The sequence below is a fragment of the Gastrolobium bilobum genome, unplaced genomic scaffold (assembly GCF_033153095.1).
Source record: "Gastrolobium bilobum isolate Gb01-03AN ecotype WA unplaced genomic scaffold, APGP_CSIRO_Gbil_v1 utg500, whole genome shotgun sequence".
Taxonomy (NCBI): domain Eukaryota; kingdom Viridiplantae; phylum Streptophyta; class Magnoliopsida; order Fabales; family Fabaceae; genus Gastrolobium; species Gastrolobium bilobum.
The window spans coordinates 1,715,672-1,735,072 of record NW_026896335.1 but is presented as its reverse complement, the minus strand read 5'-3'; the positions used below and the strand labels follow the sequence as shown (position 1 = coordinate 1,735,072).

At 35.5% G+C, this 19,401-nt stretch overlaps 1 protein-coding gene across 1 annotated transcript; it reads left to right on the top strand.

Annotated features, from left to right (window-relative positions):
- The first annotated feature begins 4,838 nt into the window (after positions 1-4,838).
- LOC133299092 (protein tesmin/TSO1-like CXC 2) lies at positions 4,839-10,241 on the top strand. Its single transcript, XM_061498517.1, has 10 exons — positions 4,839-4,974; positions 6,086-6,246; positions 6,369-7,080; positions 7,951-8,441; positions 8,546-8,608; positions 8,911-9,070; positions 9,155-9,250; positions 9,331-9,397; positions 9,552-9,702; positions 9,787-10,241. Exons 1-10 carry the CDS (start codon positions 4,924-4,926, stop codon positions 10,124-10,126), a joined length of 2,292 nt encoding a protein of 763 aa, XP_061354501.1. The 5' UTR covers positions 4,839-4,923; the 3' UTR covers positions 10,127-10,241.
- Positions 10,242-19,401: the final 9,160 nt, after the last annotated feature.

Genomic DNA, 19,401 nt, shown 5'->3' with positions numbered 1-19,401 from the left:
CTTATATGAGTTTGTAAATAAAAAATATATAAATATAATTTATCCTTATTTCATTAGTAGAATACCTAAAGTGTTGTACGAGATTAACAATTATTAATATGTTAATTACATATTAAATAGTTATAAGAAATTGTGAAAAGAATGCACATTGTGTTATTGTTTATTCAATTATTAATAAATTATTATTAATAATTTATAAATACTTTATTTTTTTATATATAATATGTTGTTTTTATTTGCAAAAGTATAATAAAATGAATGAAGTTTGACATTATCTTAATTTATTTGACAATTATGTATATATATAATAATAATAATAATAATAATAATAATTTGTTAAAATCGTATTATATCACATTTTATTGTTTATCAGTATGTCAAAATATTATTTATCGTATTTTTCACATTTAAGAAAGAACAAAAATATAATTCATAACAGATTAATTTATAATTATAATGTTTATAACACAACCGTCTAAATAATCAGTTAGTGAATAATGTAGAATTAACAAAATACAAAAGATAAAACATATAATTGTAAAATATTATATATTGAATGATATTTAGTCCAAAAAGCAGTTGGATATTAAAGATAACCTAAGGTCGCTATAGAAAACTAAACTTGTTCAATATTTACATAACAGGATTGAACTTATGAAAATGTCTCAAAATACAAATTAACAACCCCGTCAAAATAATATCCAAAACGAAAAAGCATAATTATACTGTCAATGATCTGAAAAAGAGACATCCCCCAATGTTCCTTCTCCTGCTGCAATTCTGAAAATACATTTATGGTATGACTTCAATTTTTAAAACTTGCTTAGATATGCTGGAAGGAAGATTCTTACAATTTAAAAATGATGAAAATGTTAAAATACTTCGATCATAAATGCCCTAAAATAAAAGTTTAATTAAATATATATCATAAATCGACATTACGAAATGAAAATAAAAAAGAGCATTATTGCATTGAAAGATAAAACTTACTAATTGTCTACGCGTTGCTAGATATTTTGTAAAGTTGTATTTCTAGATATTTTGTAAAGTTTATTGTAAAGGACTCACATATACATGCAAGGGCTCCTGTAGTAATATATTACAAACAAGATTACCAAAAAAGAAAAATATATTACAAACATGTTTCACGGTTTTCATAGACGAACCAGGATATTTATTTCAATTTCTTATCGAAAATGGAACATTGAAACTATAAAGGCTGCTTTGATCGACATGATAGTATAAGAAGGGATACGATAAGAGAGTTGAATAAGAATAAGATATGATATGGACATGATAAGCACATATCATATCTTGAGTTTGATGTGCATTGGATTAGCAATGTGATAGGATTATACTATTCTATCATGTGTTTGAAGTACACCAAATATCATGAGGATATGATATAAATAGACTAAAATATCTTTTTTAACAAAATATCGTATAAATTATTATAATTAATTTTAATTTTTTTAATTTTATTTATACAATTCTAACAATTATAATTTTAGATAAAATATTTTAAATTAATTTTTCCCCCTCTTTATTGTATGTACATCATTCAAAAATCATGATTCATTTAACTACTTACTTTTGTATCATTCAAAAATCATGTTTCATTCATTCAAAAAGGCGTGACAATGAAATACATAATACAAGTAAAATTATAAAATACAAGTAAAATTACAAATAAAGAACACTAAAATCAATTTATATGTCTATTAGTTAGCCATTCCTTCCACTTTTGTGTTGCTAAATTTTCTCTCTAAGTAGACCACTGAGAGATCATGATTCATCAATCTATCCAGAAACTCTCCCTTGAGCCCTTCTCTAATTATTGGTTGCTGCCTAAGAGAAAATATTTATAAAAGTAAAATAATGAGTACAAAATGTTTAAGAAGAAATATCAGTTTTTATTTGAAACTTTGATAATACATAGCTTTATAAAATATTAGGCTATTAAAAGGAGAGTATAACTTTGATATGATTTGTTTTATTTTGTTTTATCTTCTTATTTAATTTTATGTAAACGTCTTATTTGATAATCTTGACTTTATTAATAATTAAATATTACCTTAAAATCTTTAAATATGTAATAAAAAATAATTTAAACATTTTATTATACTTATACCCCGTCAAATTAATTTTATGTAAACGTTTTATTTGAAAAAATTTACTTTAATAATCAATGAATAATATATTAAATGCTTTAAATATGCTATAAAAACAAGTTTGAACGTTTTATTATATTAATACTGCGTCAAAATGTAAATGTGAATTTAAGTTTGAAATAAATGTGAATTTAAGTTTGAAATAACCATTGAATTTTTTTATGATATTACTTAATTAATTTATTTCAATACATTATTTAACAAATTTAATTATATTAAAAATACATGATATAATATATTTATTGTGAATTTTTTTAGAGAAAGGTATCTTATGCATAGGAGCTTTATAAGATGACGTGTGAAATATACACTTAGAGGTGAAATATATTTATTCAAATTTAATTATACTAAATTTTAGTTTCCAATTTGATTCGTACCAATATTTTTTAATAACACATTAATTTGTTGTGAAAAAAAAAAATCAATTTATCCAATGATACTTGGACCTTTCAACTGATGCTCACAAGGTTGATAGTCATACGGAGTTGGGACCTACCAGTAGGTGAAAATTAGAATTTAGAATAGTTAATTGTGAAAAAATTTGTTGGGAACGGCCCAACAAATAGAAAAACAATGTCTTACGTTAGTTGTCGCCATAATCAAAGGTATATGTGAATATTTAATTCTGTGTGTGGAAGTGCGTGTTATGGGATTGCGCTCCACTGGATAATGGAGCCTCTTGTCCTTCATTTTGTCTCAGATTCATGTCTGCCTGATTAGAGTACTACGCGACGCGAGTGTTGACGGGTCTACGTGTGCCTCACTTACACCACACCACACCCTTTTCAAATTTGTGCGCGCCAACACAAAAGAGAGTGCCATCATGTCATCTTAACGGCTGCAGTGCAGCTGTAAGATTCTGAATTTTTTTTTTAATTATGAAAAGCAAAATATAATTTAATTGTTATCTTTTTAATAAAATGGAATTAATTAGTCAACATGAGTTTTTATGAGGTTGGAACGTTTTCTAGAGGGTTTTTATTTTTTAACGTCGGTTGAAAAGTAAATATGGTGTTTTAAGCCCTTCCCCCTTCTCCTAAACAATAAAAACTTGAGGAGAATAAAAAATCTCCTAACAGTTTTATGTAAATAGAAGGAAGTTATGATTGAGATAATTAAGTCACAGTATTGCAAATACTTGGATATATAAATATATTATTCATTGCAGTTGGAATAGATCATGATTGTACTACCTACCTCCGTCCTTCCAATCCATTAAAAAAAATAAAATTTATTGTATCGGTTTTATTTTCAGTAGAAGTTTGGTAGAAAAATTATGCATCTGGTCACTAAAAACAAATATCATGCAAATTAGTTTACTTACACAACACTCTTTTTTATTTGCTTATAAAAGGAATTTCAAAATCGCAAATACATCGTGAGTAACAAAAATATGTAAATCTACCAAGAAGAAAAGCTTTTTTCCTTTTGGTAGGCTAGCTTTTTATTATTTTGGAAAAATATTTTTTCATGACAGAAATTTTTTATTTGTTATAGAGAGAAAAAAAAGAAAAAGAGAGAAACTCGAAGAAAAAAAAAACATGGTAACTAGTAGATTACTCTCCTTTTTTCTATTAGTCAGATAAAAAATTTCTGTTACAGACAGAAAAGATTTCTGTTATTATTTTATTCAAAAAATATTTATCCTTTTAAAAGATAATTATTTTAGTTAAAATTAGTTTTTATTGGAAAAATTATTCTTTATTTAATATTTAAATTAAAAAATCTTTCCCCTTCTTTTACCATGATTTCTAGTATGTAATTTTCTTTTTTTCTTTGTAAATAAAAAATTTAAGTGGGATTAGACACCGGTATCCCACTAGGTTCAGGAAAGACCCCTAACCTCTTTGAGGATTTCTGGGAAGGATTACCTATCACCCACCAACAAAGTCCTCACATCGACCAGCGGGGTATGGACTAAACCCTTAACCAACTGTGCCCACCTTTGTTGGCTATGTAATTTTTTCTCTTTTTCTTTGTAAAAATATAAAATAACACAATTTTATATTTTTTAGAAGGAGAAATATTAATTTTTTTAATTGAATTGAAAGAAATAAATAAAAACGTAGAAGTAGCAGAAAAAAAATCCAGAAAACCCAATGGGTACAGCTCAGCTGGTAACTTGGCGCTGAGTTAGTGGGGTTGGATATGCATTCGATTCCCGCTGGATGCATTCTTGGGGAGGGGCTGAACCTTTAGCCATCACTGTTTCCCCGCACTCCGATTAGTTCCATAGCCGGCTCAACGAGTCGAAGCTCGTGGGAATACCGGAAGGAGCCAACTCGTCTCAAAAAGATAATTAGGATGATAATTAGGATTGAGTAACTCCAAAAAAAAAATCCAGAAACAGTAAGGAGAGAGGATCTCGATTCTTAACAGCAGTAATCGTTACTTTTGCGAGAAACGAAACCGAAAAGAAGAGAGAGAGAAGGGAAGGGGGGGGGGGGGGGGGGGGGGGAGAGTAGTAACAAGTAACAACCAAGATAGAAAAAGAAGAAATAGATAAGAAAGAGGAGGACTTAAAAACAGAAACATTAGACCGAAACAGCTGTAGAATGATGTAGTAGAGGACTGGTCCCCACCATAAAATCTTTCTTCTCCCGCCTTCACGCTTCTTGAATCCTCATCTCATTTGTAAAAAGCACAAAAGACCCCATTTCATTTAGTGAGAGAGAATGAGTCAGAGAAAGTAGAGAGAGAGAGAGAGAGAGAGCGTCTGAGTGAGTAATGTAGTGTTGCTGCCTCTCTGGACATGGACACACCAGAGAGGAACCAGATCAACCCTCCCGTCTCTCAATTCGAGGTTTGCTTCCCCACCCACTTCCAAATTCTCCATTTTCCCACTGTTTATCGTCTTCAATTTACTGGGCTTTGCGGTTTTCATGGTCATGTCTATCCACTTCGTTTCTGGGTTTCTTTGCCTCCTTGCATGTGTATCCTCTATTATACTTTTTTCCATCTCATTCTCAAATTTTTCTGGGATTTTCATTTTTTTACTTTTAATTTGAAGATTTTTTTTTCTTTGATGAAAAACGTTTCTTTGTAATCCTGTCGAAGTGTTAGTGACAGTTCTTTCTATGAGTAAGTTTCTTTTTTGGGAATTTTTCGGATCAAATCTTGTAATCATGGTGTGAATTACTTCACTGGTGTAGATCTCTCACCAAGTTCAATTCAGAACTCCTGTTAAATAGTTTGTTTGTTTGTTTGGACTTCGGGTTTCCTGTGTTCTACCGTCTTCATTTTTTTCTTTGGTGTTTAACTGTTTATTGAAGTTTTTTCTTTTCTTTTCTTCTTTTTTCTTTTGGGGTAAAACAGTGTTTTAGAAGTCTAAACTTTGCGGGTCGCAATTGATATTTTAAATTGAATAGATATACTTGCTTCCGATCAAAAAATTTGTATTTGCAATCAAATGAAGTAAATTCTGAGTTTCTTTTCTTCCCTCTCTCACTCTTTATACTTTTGAGGATGTATATCAGAGAGTCAGTTAATTTTACAAGGCCGGATTCGACTGGCTCTAAAGTTTTAAGCATAATGTCTTTCCCCAAACTTGTTAACAAGTCACTTGCTGGTCTCAATTTTTAAGTTTCTACAATCTTCTGATTCGGGGTAAATGGTCATTCTCCCATAGGTTTTATCCTTGAATGGGTTATTAATATTAGTCTTTCCTTTCTACAATCATTACCTATGATGTGCACATTTATAATGTTCGATGAGCAATCCCTGTCTGATATGGTCTGTTAGGAAATTATTTATAAATTATTTCTGCTTTTCTGCGGCCGTTGGTAACCTTTGACATGATTATCTCCACGTTTTTTTTCATAATGCAACACATGTTAAACTTGTTTCCGTGCGTATATGACATTATCCTTTAATTAATCCAGATTAATCATATTTTTAACCTTTGCTAATTGCAGGATTCACCTGTGTTCAACTATATCAATAATTTATCTCCTATAAAGCCCGTTAAGTCTGTTCACATTACTCAGACTTTCAATTCACTTAGCTATTCATCCCCACCATCTGTTTTCACATCACCCCATGTTAGCTGTCTCAAGGAATCTAGATTCCAACGGAGGTAATTTTGAAATCTCAATTTTTTTTTATCCTGTTTATTGTTCTTTGATAATTTTGAGTTAAATTTGTCTGTATAGATGCTTTTGTGACATATTTCTGATGGCTACCTATTATAATCTCTAGACATAACCCATTGGGTACATCAAAGCCTAAGGTTTCATCTGAAGATGTAAATAAAGTTTACTCGAGTGATCAGGCTCTTGCAGATTCTACTCATGCACATCATTACTCAAGTGAATTACAGGAAAATACTGATCAAGGGATTTCCGTTGGAGATACTTCCATTGAGCTATCTAGTGAACACACAAAATTCTCAGTTGAGCTACCCCAAGCCTTAAAATATAATTGTGGTAACCCTGGCTATGATCCTCCACTTTGTGCTGATGAGGTTAACTCTCTTTTGGAATTGCCTGCTGAGGCAGCATCAGATGTTGCCCATGTTCAGGAAGGCTGTAAAACAGATTCAGTTGAGGATGGGGTACATGTTCGGGGAATATGTCAGGCTGAGCCAAAGAGTGAAGGCCCTGACTGTGATTGGGATAGTTTAATTCCCGATGCCACTGATCTTTTAATTTTTAATTCCCCAAATGAAGCAGAAGCTTTGAAGGGCCTACTGCAGAAACCGCGCAGCGATTTTATGTTTCTGCTACCACAATCCACCATCAATAATGGTCAGAAAATGCAAGTTGTTGATGCAGTTGCTTCTGGTTCTGAACATGAAATTGAAGATCATTGTTCTGAGCAAATAGCAGCCACAGATGCAGACCATACACAGGAAAATCTTGCCAATATTGCTCTGATGACGAGCAATCCTAATGAGAAAACAGATGATGAGGTAGGAAAGGGAAATCCGTTACTGTTGAGGGGAACTATGTGTATTATCTATTTTCTGCATATAGGTTGGCTGTTTCCATGAGTTTATTTCAAAGGCATGATTTTCTAGGCTATGTTGCATTAATATGGATATGGGCATAGTAGTTAATTGCGCCGCAATAACGCCGCGAGCCGCGTCGTATGAGCATTGCGGTGCCTCGCCGCAAGAAACTGCGTCGCACCGCACCGGAACGCAATAGCAACCATTGCGATCGCATTTGCGGCCATATTGCTGTCATAAGGCAAAATGTCAATTTTGTCCTAAATTTAAATGCGTAACAGAAAAAATTTAAAGGTTTTTTAGTCTATCCGCATTTCTCTCTGTCACTTCTGCTATCTCTGCCTTTAAAAAATGTTTCTTTTTGTCATTATTTCTGTCATATATCTATTCTGCTATTTTCGCAAATAGCATTTTTTGGGTTGGCCGCGACACGCCGCAATCCGCATTTGATAACTATGGATACGGGTATCGGTACTCGTACTAAGTATGGGTGCAAAACCTTTTTCTTGAAAAATATATTCAACTGCAAATGGTGCATTATACTGGTATATGTACTAGTACACCATTAAATCATATAACCATCCTTTTCCACTTATTTATGTGTATAATTGCGTCCTTTTGTTATGGTTTGTATTGAAGTAGCATTTCTAATTCTAGCACACACTACTGTATCATGTGGTTTGTATCAAATCATCACTTTATATGTACATCATGGAAAAAATCAATCATTATATTATCAAAAAATATTTTTCTGTCATGCACAGTGAGAAAATAATAAAACAAGATTTAATGGTTTTTTATTTTTTTACTTTTTTTGTCTTTTGTTTTTAGCTTGTTTCTGTCATGCGTGGTGGTGGTGGTGGTGGTGGTACACTGAGACGCTGTTTAGACTTTGAGATGGCCCGTGTGCGAACGAAGAATACAGATGAGAATTCGAACACTGGTTCTAATGCATCGCAGTCTGATGAGAGGAATGCTACTAATGAAAAGCATCTGCTTCCTACAAAACGCAATGGGAATTCACAAAGGTGCATTTTGCCTGGAATTGGTTTACACTTGAACGCACTTGCAAACTTAAAAGATTACAAAGGCATGAATAATGAAAAATTGTCTTCTGGAAGACAACTCAGTCTACCCAGCTCCACTTCTTCCTTGCATCTCTCTATAAGCCAAGAACATCAGCATCTATCTTTGGTATCTGTATCATCTGAAAGAGACTTGGTTCCATCAGACAATGGGGTTCAGCCTGCTGAAGATTGTTCCCAGGGATCAGCTTACATGGCTGGTGAAGATTTCAATCAGAACAGCCCCAAAAAGAAAAGGCAAGTGCAGTTGTTGATTACCCATGCTTATGCTTGATAAACTCCATACCATTATTTTGAGTTTTTCCTTTCTTCATTAGCTTTATACCAAGTTGGATTTGCAGGCGTAAATCAGAAACTGGGGGCTGCAAACATTGTAATTGCAAGAAATCAAAATGTTTGAAGCTGTAAGTTAAAATCAGTCCTCTTTTATTTTATTTATTTATTTTTGGGTTACCATATGCATATATGCATAATGTTGTGATGTGATCTCCATCTAGTTTTATTAATTATCTATAAGTTCTAATGTGCTAGGATTATTAATTTGTAACACATTAATGCGACTTTAATCTTGAAATTCTTATTTAAGTTTTTAATTCTCTAAAATTCAAATGACTTCTGCCAAGTAAACTGGTGTCGATTTTCTCTGTTTTGTTGGTCCTGCTTATGGGCTACAAAGTATTGTGTTCTTTACTCTCTTTTTTATCAGTTATTGTGAGTGCTTTGCTGCTGGTGTCTACTGCATAGAACCTTGCAATTGTCAGGATTGCTTCAACAAACCCATTAATGAAGATACTGTTGTTCAAACTCGCAAGCAGATTGAATCTCGTAACCCAATTGCATTTACTCCTAAAGTCATTGAAACCGAGGTTAGAAAATAAAATTTAACTGAGTTTCTCACCATTGCAAATTTAACCACCTTTTATAGTGTATTAATTATTATCTTCTTGCAGGATGAACCAAATAAAACTCCAGCTTCAGCACGACACAAAAGAGGATGCAACTGCAAGAAATCAAGCTGCCTAAAGAAATATTGTGAATGTTATCAGGTAGGTGTTCACCCTTGCTATATAATGTATGCCTCCAATCAATCATAATATAAATTACCAATGGTTGTTTTCTTTTGAAGGGGGGTGTTGGTTGCTCCATTAGCTGTAGATGTGAAGGGTGCAAGAATGCATATGGTAGAAAGGATGGTAAGTTTTCCCTTAGATTGCACATGATTGCAGAGAATTGGCTTTCAATTTTGACCAATATATCTGACTTTTACATTGTGTGTTTCCTTTGGTAACTATATTCCTGTGGTTAATTAGTTTGTCGTCAATTCCTTCTTTTTTGTTTTTTGTTCAGGTTCTGCTCCTATAGGAATAGAAGCTGAGCCAGAAGAAACAGAAGCATGTGACAAGGCTGTGGTGGAAAAAGCTTTACAGAAAACTGAAATTCAGAATATTGAACATCACCCACATTCTGTTCTTGAGGCAACACCGTTACGGATTTCCAGGTTTGGTAATCTAACTATTTTGTTGTCAGCTGAGATGATAAAATTGATGTCCCCTGTTGATCTTAATTCATTTTTGTGCTACAGGCCCTTGCTTCTTTTGCCCTCTTCATCAAAAGGAAAGCCACCAAGATCTTTTGTTACAACCATCTCTGGTTCTTCTGGATTGTTTACCAATCAAAAGCATGGGAAATCCAATTCTGTTTGGTCTCCATCTAAGCATTTTCAAACTGTTCCAGATGATGAAATGCCAGATATTCTCCGAGGTGATAGCTCTCCTATCACTTGCATCAAAACTTCTTCTCCAAATGGCAAGAGAATCTCCTCTCCTAACTGTGACTTGGGATCATCTCCTAGTCGTAGAGGTGGCAGGAAGTTGATATTACAATCCATTCCTTCCTTTCCTTCTCTCACCCCTCATCATTAAAGTGGGGATATTTTTCCTTGCAAGTTAGGCCTCCCCCCTCCCCCCTTTAATCATGTCTTTAGTTTGTTGCAATAGATGCTTTGCTTAGGTTTATGTATATTGAGCTTCGTTTTGCTTTGGTAATAATATGTTGCGTTCCTGCCCATAATGTACTATTTTAAGTTATGGTTATAGTCATTTTCGGGATTAATTTTTGAGCTTTTCTGTTATGATTTTGGACAATTCGTTATGATAAAGTTCCTACTAGGCCTTAATGGAATTTCCTTCATTTAAGCTGTTGATTTGTCCCAAAAAGTGAAGGGGATTCATGTTGCAACTTCATCAACCAAACGCGATGTATAGTTTTAACCAATGCTTGTATAGAATGATGCTTGTGAGAGAAATCAATTAGCTCCAAAGGTCTCAAGTTTGTGTAGTCTCATTTGCTAAAAAACCTGCAACCGATCATGGTTTATGAACAAAGGAAATACTTATCTTCACATTAGATGTTGAGCATGGAATCTTTCATTTAATTTTAATCATTCAAACCTTTTAGATATTATTGATTGGTCCTAATGTGGTACGATCATGGATTATAATTTTTACTATAATTATTTTTTAATGTATTTATTTTTATGAATTCTACATGTTTTAATCAGTGTGACCGGAAAGTCACATGTTGAAGTCTCGGAAAAGCCTCTTTAAAAATGCAAAAATAAGAGTGTTTACAATTAAACCTTACATGTAAATTAATTATGTTTACGAGGGCTTGCCCAACCTGTTTTAATCTGCACCACATGAGTGTTATGGGGAAATACTTAATTCTCAGTTTTCTTTTTTCTTTTTCAGTACTCATCAGTTGGTTGAAATATGGTATTGAACGAGGTTACATTCCATTCGTTCAGTGTTAGTGGTAGTATGATAAAAAAAAATACCTATGGGGTTCAACAAGTGTAGTTGAGTGTTAGTTTAATTACAGAATTTCAAACAAAAATACCATATGATACATGATATTTTTATTTTTTCATAACATTAGTATAATTAACATAACACTACTGAAAAAATATTAGACTTACCACATACTTTTTCGTAATTTATCCAAGAAAAAAAATTTCTCACCATATTCTCCACCAAACACGAGTTTGAGTGAGGGCGTGGTTATCCCGACTAGTGCGGTTATTGAATATGTTCCATGTTCTCATTTTTTCAATAAATACCAAACAGAAAATTATGGAACAAGAATTTCTCTCTTAAAAGCAATACTTAATTATTAGGATCCTTCAAAGGAATTCACCCATTAATTAGCCTTGAAAAACGTGAGAAGAGTTGTTATATCTGCGTTTTGGTGGAATTCTAAATCCGATTTATTTATTTATTTTTGGAAATTAAATCCGAATTTTTTATTGCCCATAAATTGATAAACAAAACTGTAAATGAAAAAAAAAAAAAAAACAGAAATACATAAGAGAAAATTGAACACATCATTTGTTGTAGAATTGAGTTAAAGAATAAATAAGATTTGAATTATAAAAACTAAAGTTTTATGAATATACTGGTTTAGACGAGATTCTTCTCATCTTATTTACTAATAGAAAGGTTTTAGATTCTATATAAAGAAATCGCATGATAAAGAAATGGAAATTCATATATTTTTCTACAAAACTGTTAACATTTTATTTTACTTTTACTTTTTTTGGGAATTTATATATTTGGTTGCATGCAGAAATATCTATATTAATGAAAATATTAGTTGATTAAACTAGCACAATAGCTGTTGGGAAAACTCGGTTCCCTCAAGCTCGGCACAGGGGCCTTTGTGCGGAAGTCAATCAACAAGATCCTGATCTCGGCAATACCTCAGCCTGAACTTCACCAGGTCAGGCAGCGCAGCGGAAAAATCAAAAACGAAAACAGGAGAGAGGGAAGAAGAACACAACCATATTTAACGTGGGAAAACCTTCTCCAATGAAGAAGTAAAAAAACCCACGGGACTTAGTCCAGATCAAAAATTCACTATGAAGATAATGGTTACAAATAATCAAATACACCAATGTGGTGGTTAACTCAACCTCTCCAACAATGGTGATAATCAAACTACCCTAGAGATGTTTCACTCAAACTCTCTCTAGAGATTTCTCAAATGCAAAGCATAAAGCTTTTGCTCAAACAATCAAATAAATCTCTCAAATTTGTTCTCTCAAATTTGACCTCTCAAATCCAACCTAGCCTCCACCCACAACAATGAGTATATATAGAGGAGGTGGAAATTAGGGTTAGGGTTTTTAGGAAACCCCTCAAATGGACTTGGGCTTAGCATTGAAGGAGGAAGCCCAACAAATCTCCCCCTCCGACTTCAATGCGTCGGCCTCAGCATCAATCCGGCTCCTTCACAGCAGTCTTCAAATTTTCTTGCTGGAACCGGCTTCGTCATCATGTCGGACCAATTTTGGTCAGTGTGCACCTTGACGAGTTCGAGCTCACCACCTTCCACCACATCCCGGATCCAGTGATACCTCACATCAATATGCTTAGTGCGGGAGTGATAGGTTGAATTCTTCGCAAGATGGATTGCGCTTTGATTGTCACAACCCAGCTCGTACTTGTCTTGATCATGGCCGAGTTCCATGAGGAACTTCTTCATCCACAGCATCTCTTTGCTTGCCTCAGTAGCGGCAATGTACTCAGCCTCAGTTGTAGATAGTGCAACACATTTCTGAAGTCTTGATTGCCAAGAGACAGCTCCTCCGGCAAATCTCATCAAATATCCTGTAGTCGACTTCCTCGAGTCGGCGTCTCCCCATAAATCAGAATCCGAGTAGCCTTGCAACTCGGCTTTGCCTTCTCCAAATCGGAGACATAAGTCGGTCGTACCTCGAAGGTACTTGAAGATCCACTTCACTGCTTCCCAGTGCTCTTTGCCGGGGTTTGACAAATATCGGCTTACCATTCCAACAACATACGTCAAGTCGGGTCTAGTGCAAACCATTGCATACATCAAGCTTCCGACGACGGATTGGTACGGGACCTTCATCATCTCATCTTTGTCTTCATCAGATCTCGGACATTGCTTCTGGTTCAGCTTTATGTGTCCGGCAAGGGGGGTGCTCACTGTTTTGGCTTTGTCCATGCTGAATCTCTTCAGAATCTTCTCAATATATTTCTCTTGACTCAGCCACAATAGCTTCTTCTGTCTATCTCGGATAATCTTTATTCCGAGAATCTGCTTTGCAGGGGCGAGGTCCTTCATTGCGAAGGACGAGCTTAATGCCTTTTCAGGGCGGCTATCCTCGATTTATCTTTCCCTACAATAAGCATGTCGTCAACATATAACAACAAAATCAGAAAATCTCCGGCCTCATACCTCTTCATAAATACGCAGTGGTCGGCTTCAGTCTTCTCAAACTTATGATCAGTCATGAATGATTCAAATTTCTTGTACCACTGTCGAGGTGCTTGCTTCAAGCCATAGAGGCTCTTCTTCAACCGACATACCAAGTCTTCTTGGTCTGGAGCTTGGAATCCTTCAGGTTGCTCCATATATATTTCTTCTTCTAAGTCACCGTGAAGAAATGCCGTCTTCACGTCCATTTGTTCTACCTCGAGGTCCATTGAAGCTGCCATGGCTAACACGGTTCGGACCGAGGTCATTTTCACCACAGGAGAAAAAATCTCCTCAAAGTCTACTCCTTTCTTCTGATTGCAGTCTTTCACTACAATTCGGGCTTTGTATCTTGGCTTTTGCCCGTTCTCTTCATTCTTAATCTTGTAGACCCATTTATTCTTTAAAGCTCGTCTTCCTTTTGGCAACTCAGTCAGCTCATAAGTCTGATTCTCGTGCAGAGACTTCATCTCGTCTTGCATTGCCTTTTTCCATTCTTCTTTCTCTGAGCTCGTTACAGCCTCATCATAACTCTGAGGCTCGCCGTCTTCAACAACAACGGTGTATTCATCGGATGGGTATCTTGTAGAGGGTCTTCTTTCTCGAGTTGGATATCTCGGCTGTTCTTCAGCTTGAGAACCCGGTTCATCAATTTCATCCCGGATCTCATCTTCAACTCGGACCTCAGTGTCTTGGTCATCTTCAGCTTGTTGCTGGTCATCAATTTCTTCATTCTCTTAATTTTCTCCCCCTGCTTCAGCTCGGACAGGAGGGATGGGTTCTTCACGTCTGACAGTCACCCAGGATTTGGGCTTCGAGATGTCATGAATGTTCTCATGCTCATGAAAGATCACATCTCGGCTTCTCACGATCTTCTTATTGATTGGATCCCAAAGTCGGAACCCGAACTCACATCTCGGCGAACCAAGATAAATGCATTCTTTGGTCTTTGCATCAAGTTTGGCCCTTTCATCTTTAGGGATATGCACGAAAGCTCGGCATCCAAACACTTTCAGTTGATTGTAGGCCGCTTTCCGACCTGTCCAGACTTCTTCTGGAATTTCTCCTTCAAGTGGCCGTGATGGTGAGAGGTTGATTAAATCAACAGCTGTTTCGACGGCTTCTCCCCAGAATGATTTCGGCAATCCGGCATTGGATAACATGCTTCGGACCTTTTCTTCAATAGTTCTGTTCATCCGCTCAGCCAGTCCATTCAGCTGAGGTGTCTTGGGGGGCGTCTTCTCTAGTCGAATCCCGGCCGCTCTGCAGTATGCATCAAATGGGCCGCAATACTCACCACCATTATCAGATCGGACCACCTTCAATTTCTTGCTAGTCTCCCTTTCAACAATCGCATGGAATTCTTTAAATGATTGGAGTACCTAGTCTTTAGTTTTCAACAAATATACCCACACTTTGCGGGAATGGTCATCAATAAATGAAACAAAGTACTGAGCTCCTCCAATGGATCTTTCCGACATGGAGCAGACATCAGTATGGACGAGGTCAAGAATATACCTGCGTCGTCTAGGTTGATCCGATCTCACAAAAGAAACCCGGTGCTGCTTTCCAGCTAGGCAGTGCGTGCAACTCTCCAACGGTTGGCCTTTCAACCCGGTCAGTAATCCTTTCTTGTTCAGGATCTGGAGCCCTTTCTCGCTCATGTGGTCGAGGCGCTTGTGCCATAGTTCCAAGCTAGGTTCATCTCGGACAAAATTGGCTTCTCCGCCATTAATTTTTCCTTGCATCACGTACAAGGAGCCTTCCTTCTTACCTCGGGCCACGACCAAGTTTCCCTTGGCCAGCTTCCATCTCACGCTACCGAAGTAGTTCACTAACCCGGCATCATCAAGTTTGCCTACCGAGATTAGGTTCAAACGCATCTCAGGAACATGCCTTACATCTTTCAACACAAGTCGGCATCCGACATCTGTGGTCAGAGTTACATCACTGACACCAACAGTCTTGCTGGTCACTTGATTTCCCATCTTCACGACTCCAAAATCACCACCTCGATAAGAGGAGAAAAAACCTTTGTGTGGAGTAACGTGGAAGGAGGCACCGGAGTCAACAATTCAGGTGCAGTCATCATATGCAACATTCAAATAATTATCCTCACCAAGGAGGAATATATCGGCATCAGGGTTGGAAGTCACCGCAGTGGTGCTCTTGTCTTCCCTCTTCTTGGGAATAATCTGATCCGGCTTCACAGAGCCGTTCTTCTCATCATTCTGCAGGGTCCAGCAGTCTGGCTTCTTATGGCCTGTCTTTCCACAGTAAAAGCACTTCAACTCATATTTCGGCTTTAACCGACCTCTGGACTTGTCTCGTCTGTCACGACCTCTACCTCGGCTTTTGCTTCTACCGCGGGAGTCGGATTTCCCTTTGTTCTCAGCAACGTTGTCCTCAGACGTACTCGAAATACCTCGTTCTCTTCTCCTGGATTCTTCGCCCAGGAGGCTGTCTGTCACGACATCCATCTTCAATTTTCCATCCAGAGTCGAGTTATTCAGGGTCACCACCAGAGTATCCCAGCTTTCTGGCAGCGAGCTCAACAGCAGCAATGCCTGCAATTCTTCATCAATTTTCATATCAGCCTTTGACAGCTGATTCACAATACCTTTGTATGTGTTCAGGTGTTCAATCATGCTCATACCGTCCTTGTATTCAAGCTTAACAAGTCGGCGAACCAGGTGTGCTTTGTTCCTGGGAGTCTTCTTCTGAATCATGGACTCTAATTTCGTCCACAACTCATACGCGTTCGTGAATTCGGACACGTGCTCAAAGAGGCTTTTATCAATATATTTCCTGATCGTGGCTACCGCCTTCCGACTCAGGATCTCCCACTCCTTATCTGTTTTGCCTGCCGGTCTCTCATCAAGGATAATGGGCTCATGCAAATCTTTGCAGTAGAGATGATCTTCCATCATCGTTCTCCAATATGTGAAATTATTTGCGGTCAACTTGAACATATCTCCATCATGAGTTATGCCACTGGTCTCCATCTCGTCTCCCTCAGAACCCGTCGAACTCGAGCTCTGATACCACTGTTGGGAAAACTCGGTTCCCTCAAGCTCGGCTCAGGGGCCTTTGTGCGGAAGTCAATCAACAAGATCCTGATCTCGGATCTCGGCAATACCTCAGCCTGAACTTCACCAGGTCAGGCAGCGCAGCGGAAAAATCAAAAACGAAAACAGGAGAGAGAGAGAAGAAGAACACAACCATATTTAACGTGGGAAAACCTTCTCCAATGAAGAAGTAAAAAAACCCACGGGACCTAGTCCAGATCAAAAATCCACTATGAAGATAATGGTTACAAATAATCAAATACACCAATGTGGTGGTTAACTCAACCTCTCCAACAATGGTGATAATCAAACTACCCTAGAGATGTTTCACTCAAACTCTCTCTAGAGATCTCTCAAATGCAAAGCATAAAGCTTTTGCTCAAACAATCAAATAAATTTCTCAAATTTGTTCTCTCAAATTTGACCTCTCAAATCCAACCTAGCTTCCACCCACAACAATGAGTATATATAGAGGAGGTGGAAATTAGGGTTAGGGTTTTTAGGAAACCCCTCAAATGGACTTGGGCTTAGCATTGAAGGAGGAAGCCCAACAATAACTTGGTTTAACTGTAATATCTTTACTAACAGTAGGGGGAAATACATCTGCATATTAGGTTATTATACTCTATTATTATCAACGTTGTATGTTGCTGCTGCTGGATATGTGGGTGATGATGAAAAGAAATGGAAAATTAGATCTCCCTTTTCTCATTAATTAAATCGTCTTTATACAGCACGGCAGTTTATAATTACATGGCCAAAAAGTTTAGGATCATTCTCCCTGACACCACCTCTGTTAATGTCTTCCCTTTCCTTTGAACTTTTACTTCATAATCCTGTAAAATTGAAGAAATAGTGCTACTACGACTTAGCACTAAGAAAACGTGATTCATTATCTATAAATGTCCACGTGGTTTGCTTCAGAATCATTTATGTCCTGTAGTTTTTTTTCCTATCACATATGTCCTGTGCTTTGTAAAAAATAAGAAACCACAGCGGTATATGTGATAAAAAAACATATCTTTTTACAAATCACAAGGACATATGTGATAAGAAAAAAATCACATGAACATAAGTGATTCTGAAGTAAACTACAGGGGACGTTGGTGAACTTTTTCCTTATCTATATTAGCCATGTATAGAGTGCCTTTTCCACAACACAACACCTTTATAGTTCTAGATTTCAAAGACAAGTGGTTGGTGAGGATGCTTGTTGTGGTCTAGGAAGCGTGAATTGAGAGAGCAAGGTAAGGTAGATAAGATGACTTAAGTTTCTCGCATGAGATACATACGCGTGTACGAATGTTTGTATGGTTTCATCTTTTCCGCTACCAATAATAATCTAAAAGAGAGGGACCAAAGTATGGAGTAAGATCACATCATGTGGGTCGGTGATTTGCAGCCTCTGCAAGTACTTTCTCTTAAAAGCATTTCACTTTTGGTAGGTACGTAGTAACATCATATATATATTGTCTTTGCCTTGTAAAGGAGGTGAAGCCATTGTTGTCAATGAAGCGATGTGATGACCCTAATTAAACCCTAAACCAAAATATTTAACTGATCTAGATTTTCCTAGCATGGATTGCTTGCCAACTTCTGTACTCATTACTCAATGGTTCTTGCTTGCAATATCATATTTACCCCTAACTCAAACACTCTATCATTCTTTCAGAGATGAATGGAGCTGTAATTTCCTCATTGACGTAATGAAGATATCCACTAATTAATTCTTTTTCTGTATTACATTTAATGGAAACAAAATTATCTATTTTTGTCTTGCTAGCGGCACCCAATCATTTAGCTAACTATTCATTCGCCCATTCAATGCATTAATTATATTTGATTGATTATGAATTTTTACTATCTCGAATTTTATGAAATTTATATACTTTTTTCAATTCTCAATTTAAATCAGTTTTTTTTTTTTTTAGATTTTTTTAACTATATTAGCTTAAATAATATGGTTATTAAAAAAATTGTCAGATTCTAAATGTAATACATTTTAAATAATTTAATTACATTTTTATTATTCAAACTTAACCATATTTTCGTTATAATTATCTATCAAGAAAATAGTTATATTTTCTTCAATCTTCAATAAGTTTAACTATATTAGCTTGAATAATAGTTATAAAAGTAAAAACAATATTTTCTCCATTTTCAATATAATTTAACTAGTTAGTTAAATTCGACCGATAGAAAAATAATTCGGTGTATCAGTCTGTAGGAGTATGTGACTGACAAGTTTCCCCCTAAAAAAACTATAATTTCTAATTAATTTGATTCAATAATTTATTTTGTTTGTTAGAATTAACAGCAAATAACCTGTTTGATTGTGTTTTTCTTTTTCTTTTTTAAAAAAATAATTTGTAAAATAATTAATGAAATGAGTGTTTTTTGTGTTTTTGTTTTTGTTTTAAAGGTTAAAAGTCAAAATACAAAACAGAAACAACTAAAACATATTCTCTAAATTTGATTCTAAAAACTAAATTTTTTTTCTATAATTTTTAAAATTATTTTTACAAAATAAACATTACCAAACATATTTTTTTGTTTTCTTATTCTAAAAATTAAAAAATTATTTTTGAAAACAATACTCAAACATGTACATAATTTCTGATCCCACACTATATATTATGTCGACAGAGAAGTTCTTTAATGGGAGCAGGTATAAGATTATTTTCTTAGATTATGTTATTTAAAAAAGATTGTCAATTGGCAACGAATCGATAGGGTTGTGGCCAAAAGTCAATAGCGTCTACTAGGTGATTAAGCTGGCATGAAATTGCATGCCCGACAGGCCTTTCTTCTAATTTTAATTTCTTTTTCATCATGAATTATCTCTGATA

Bases quoted from the DNA above. Each gene is read 5' to 3' on its own strand.
- LOC133299092 (XM_061498517.1), top strand. From the start codon at position 4,924: ATGGACACACCAGAGAGGAACCAGATCAACCCTCCCGTCTCTCAATTC. The intron at 8,609-8,910 runs GTAAGTTAAAAT...CTTTTTTATCAG, and splicing joins AAATCAAAATGTTTGAAGCT to TTATTGTGAGTGCTTTGCTG. The intron at 9,071-9,154 runs GTTAGAAAATAA...ATCTTCTTGCAG, and splicing joins CTAAAGTCATTGAAACCGAG to GATGAACCAAATAAAACTCC.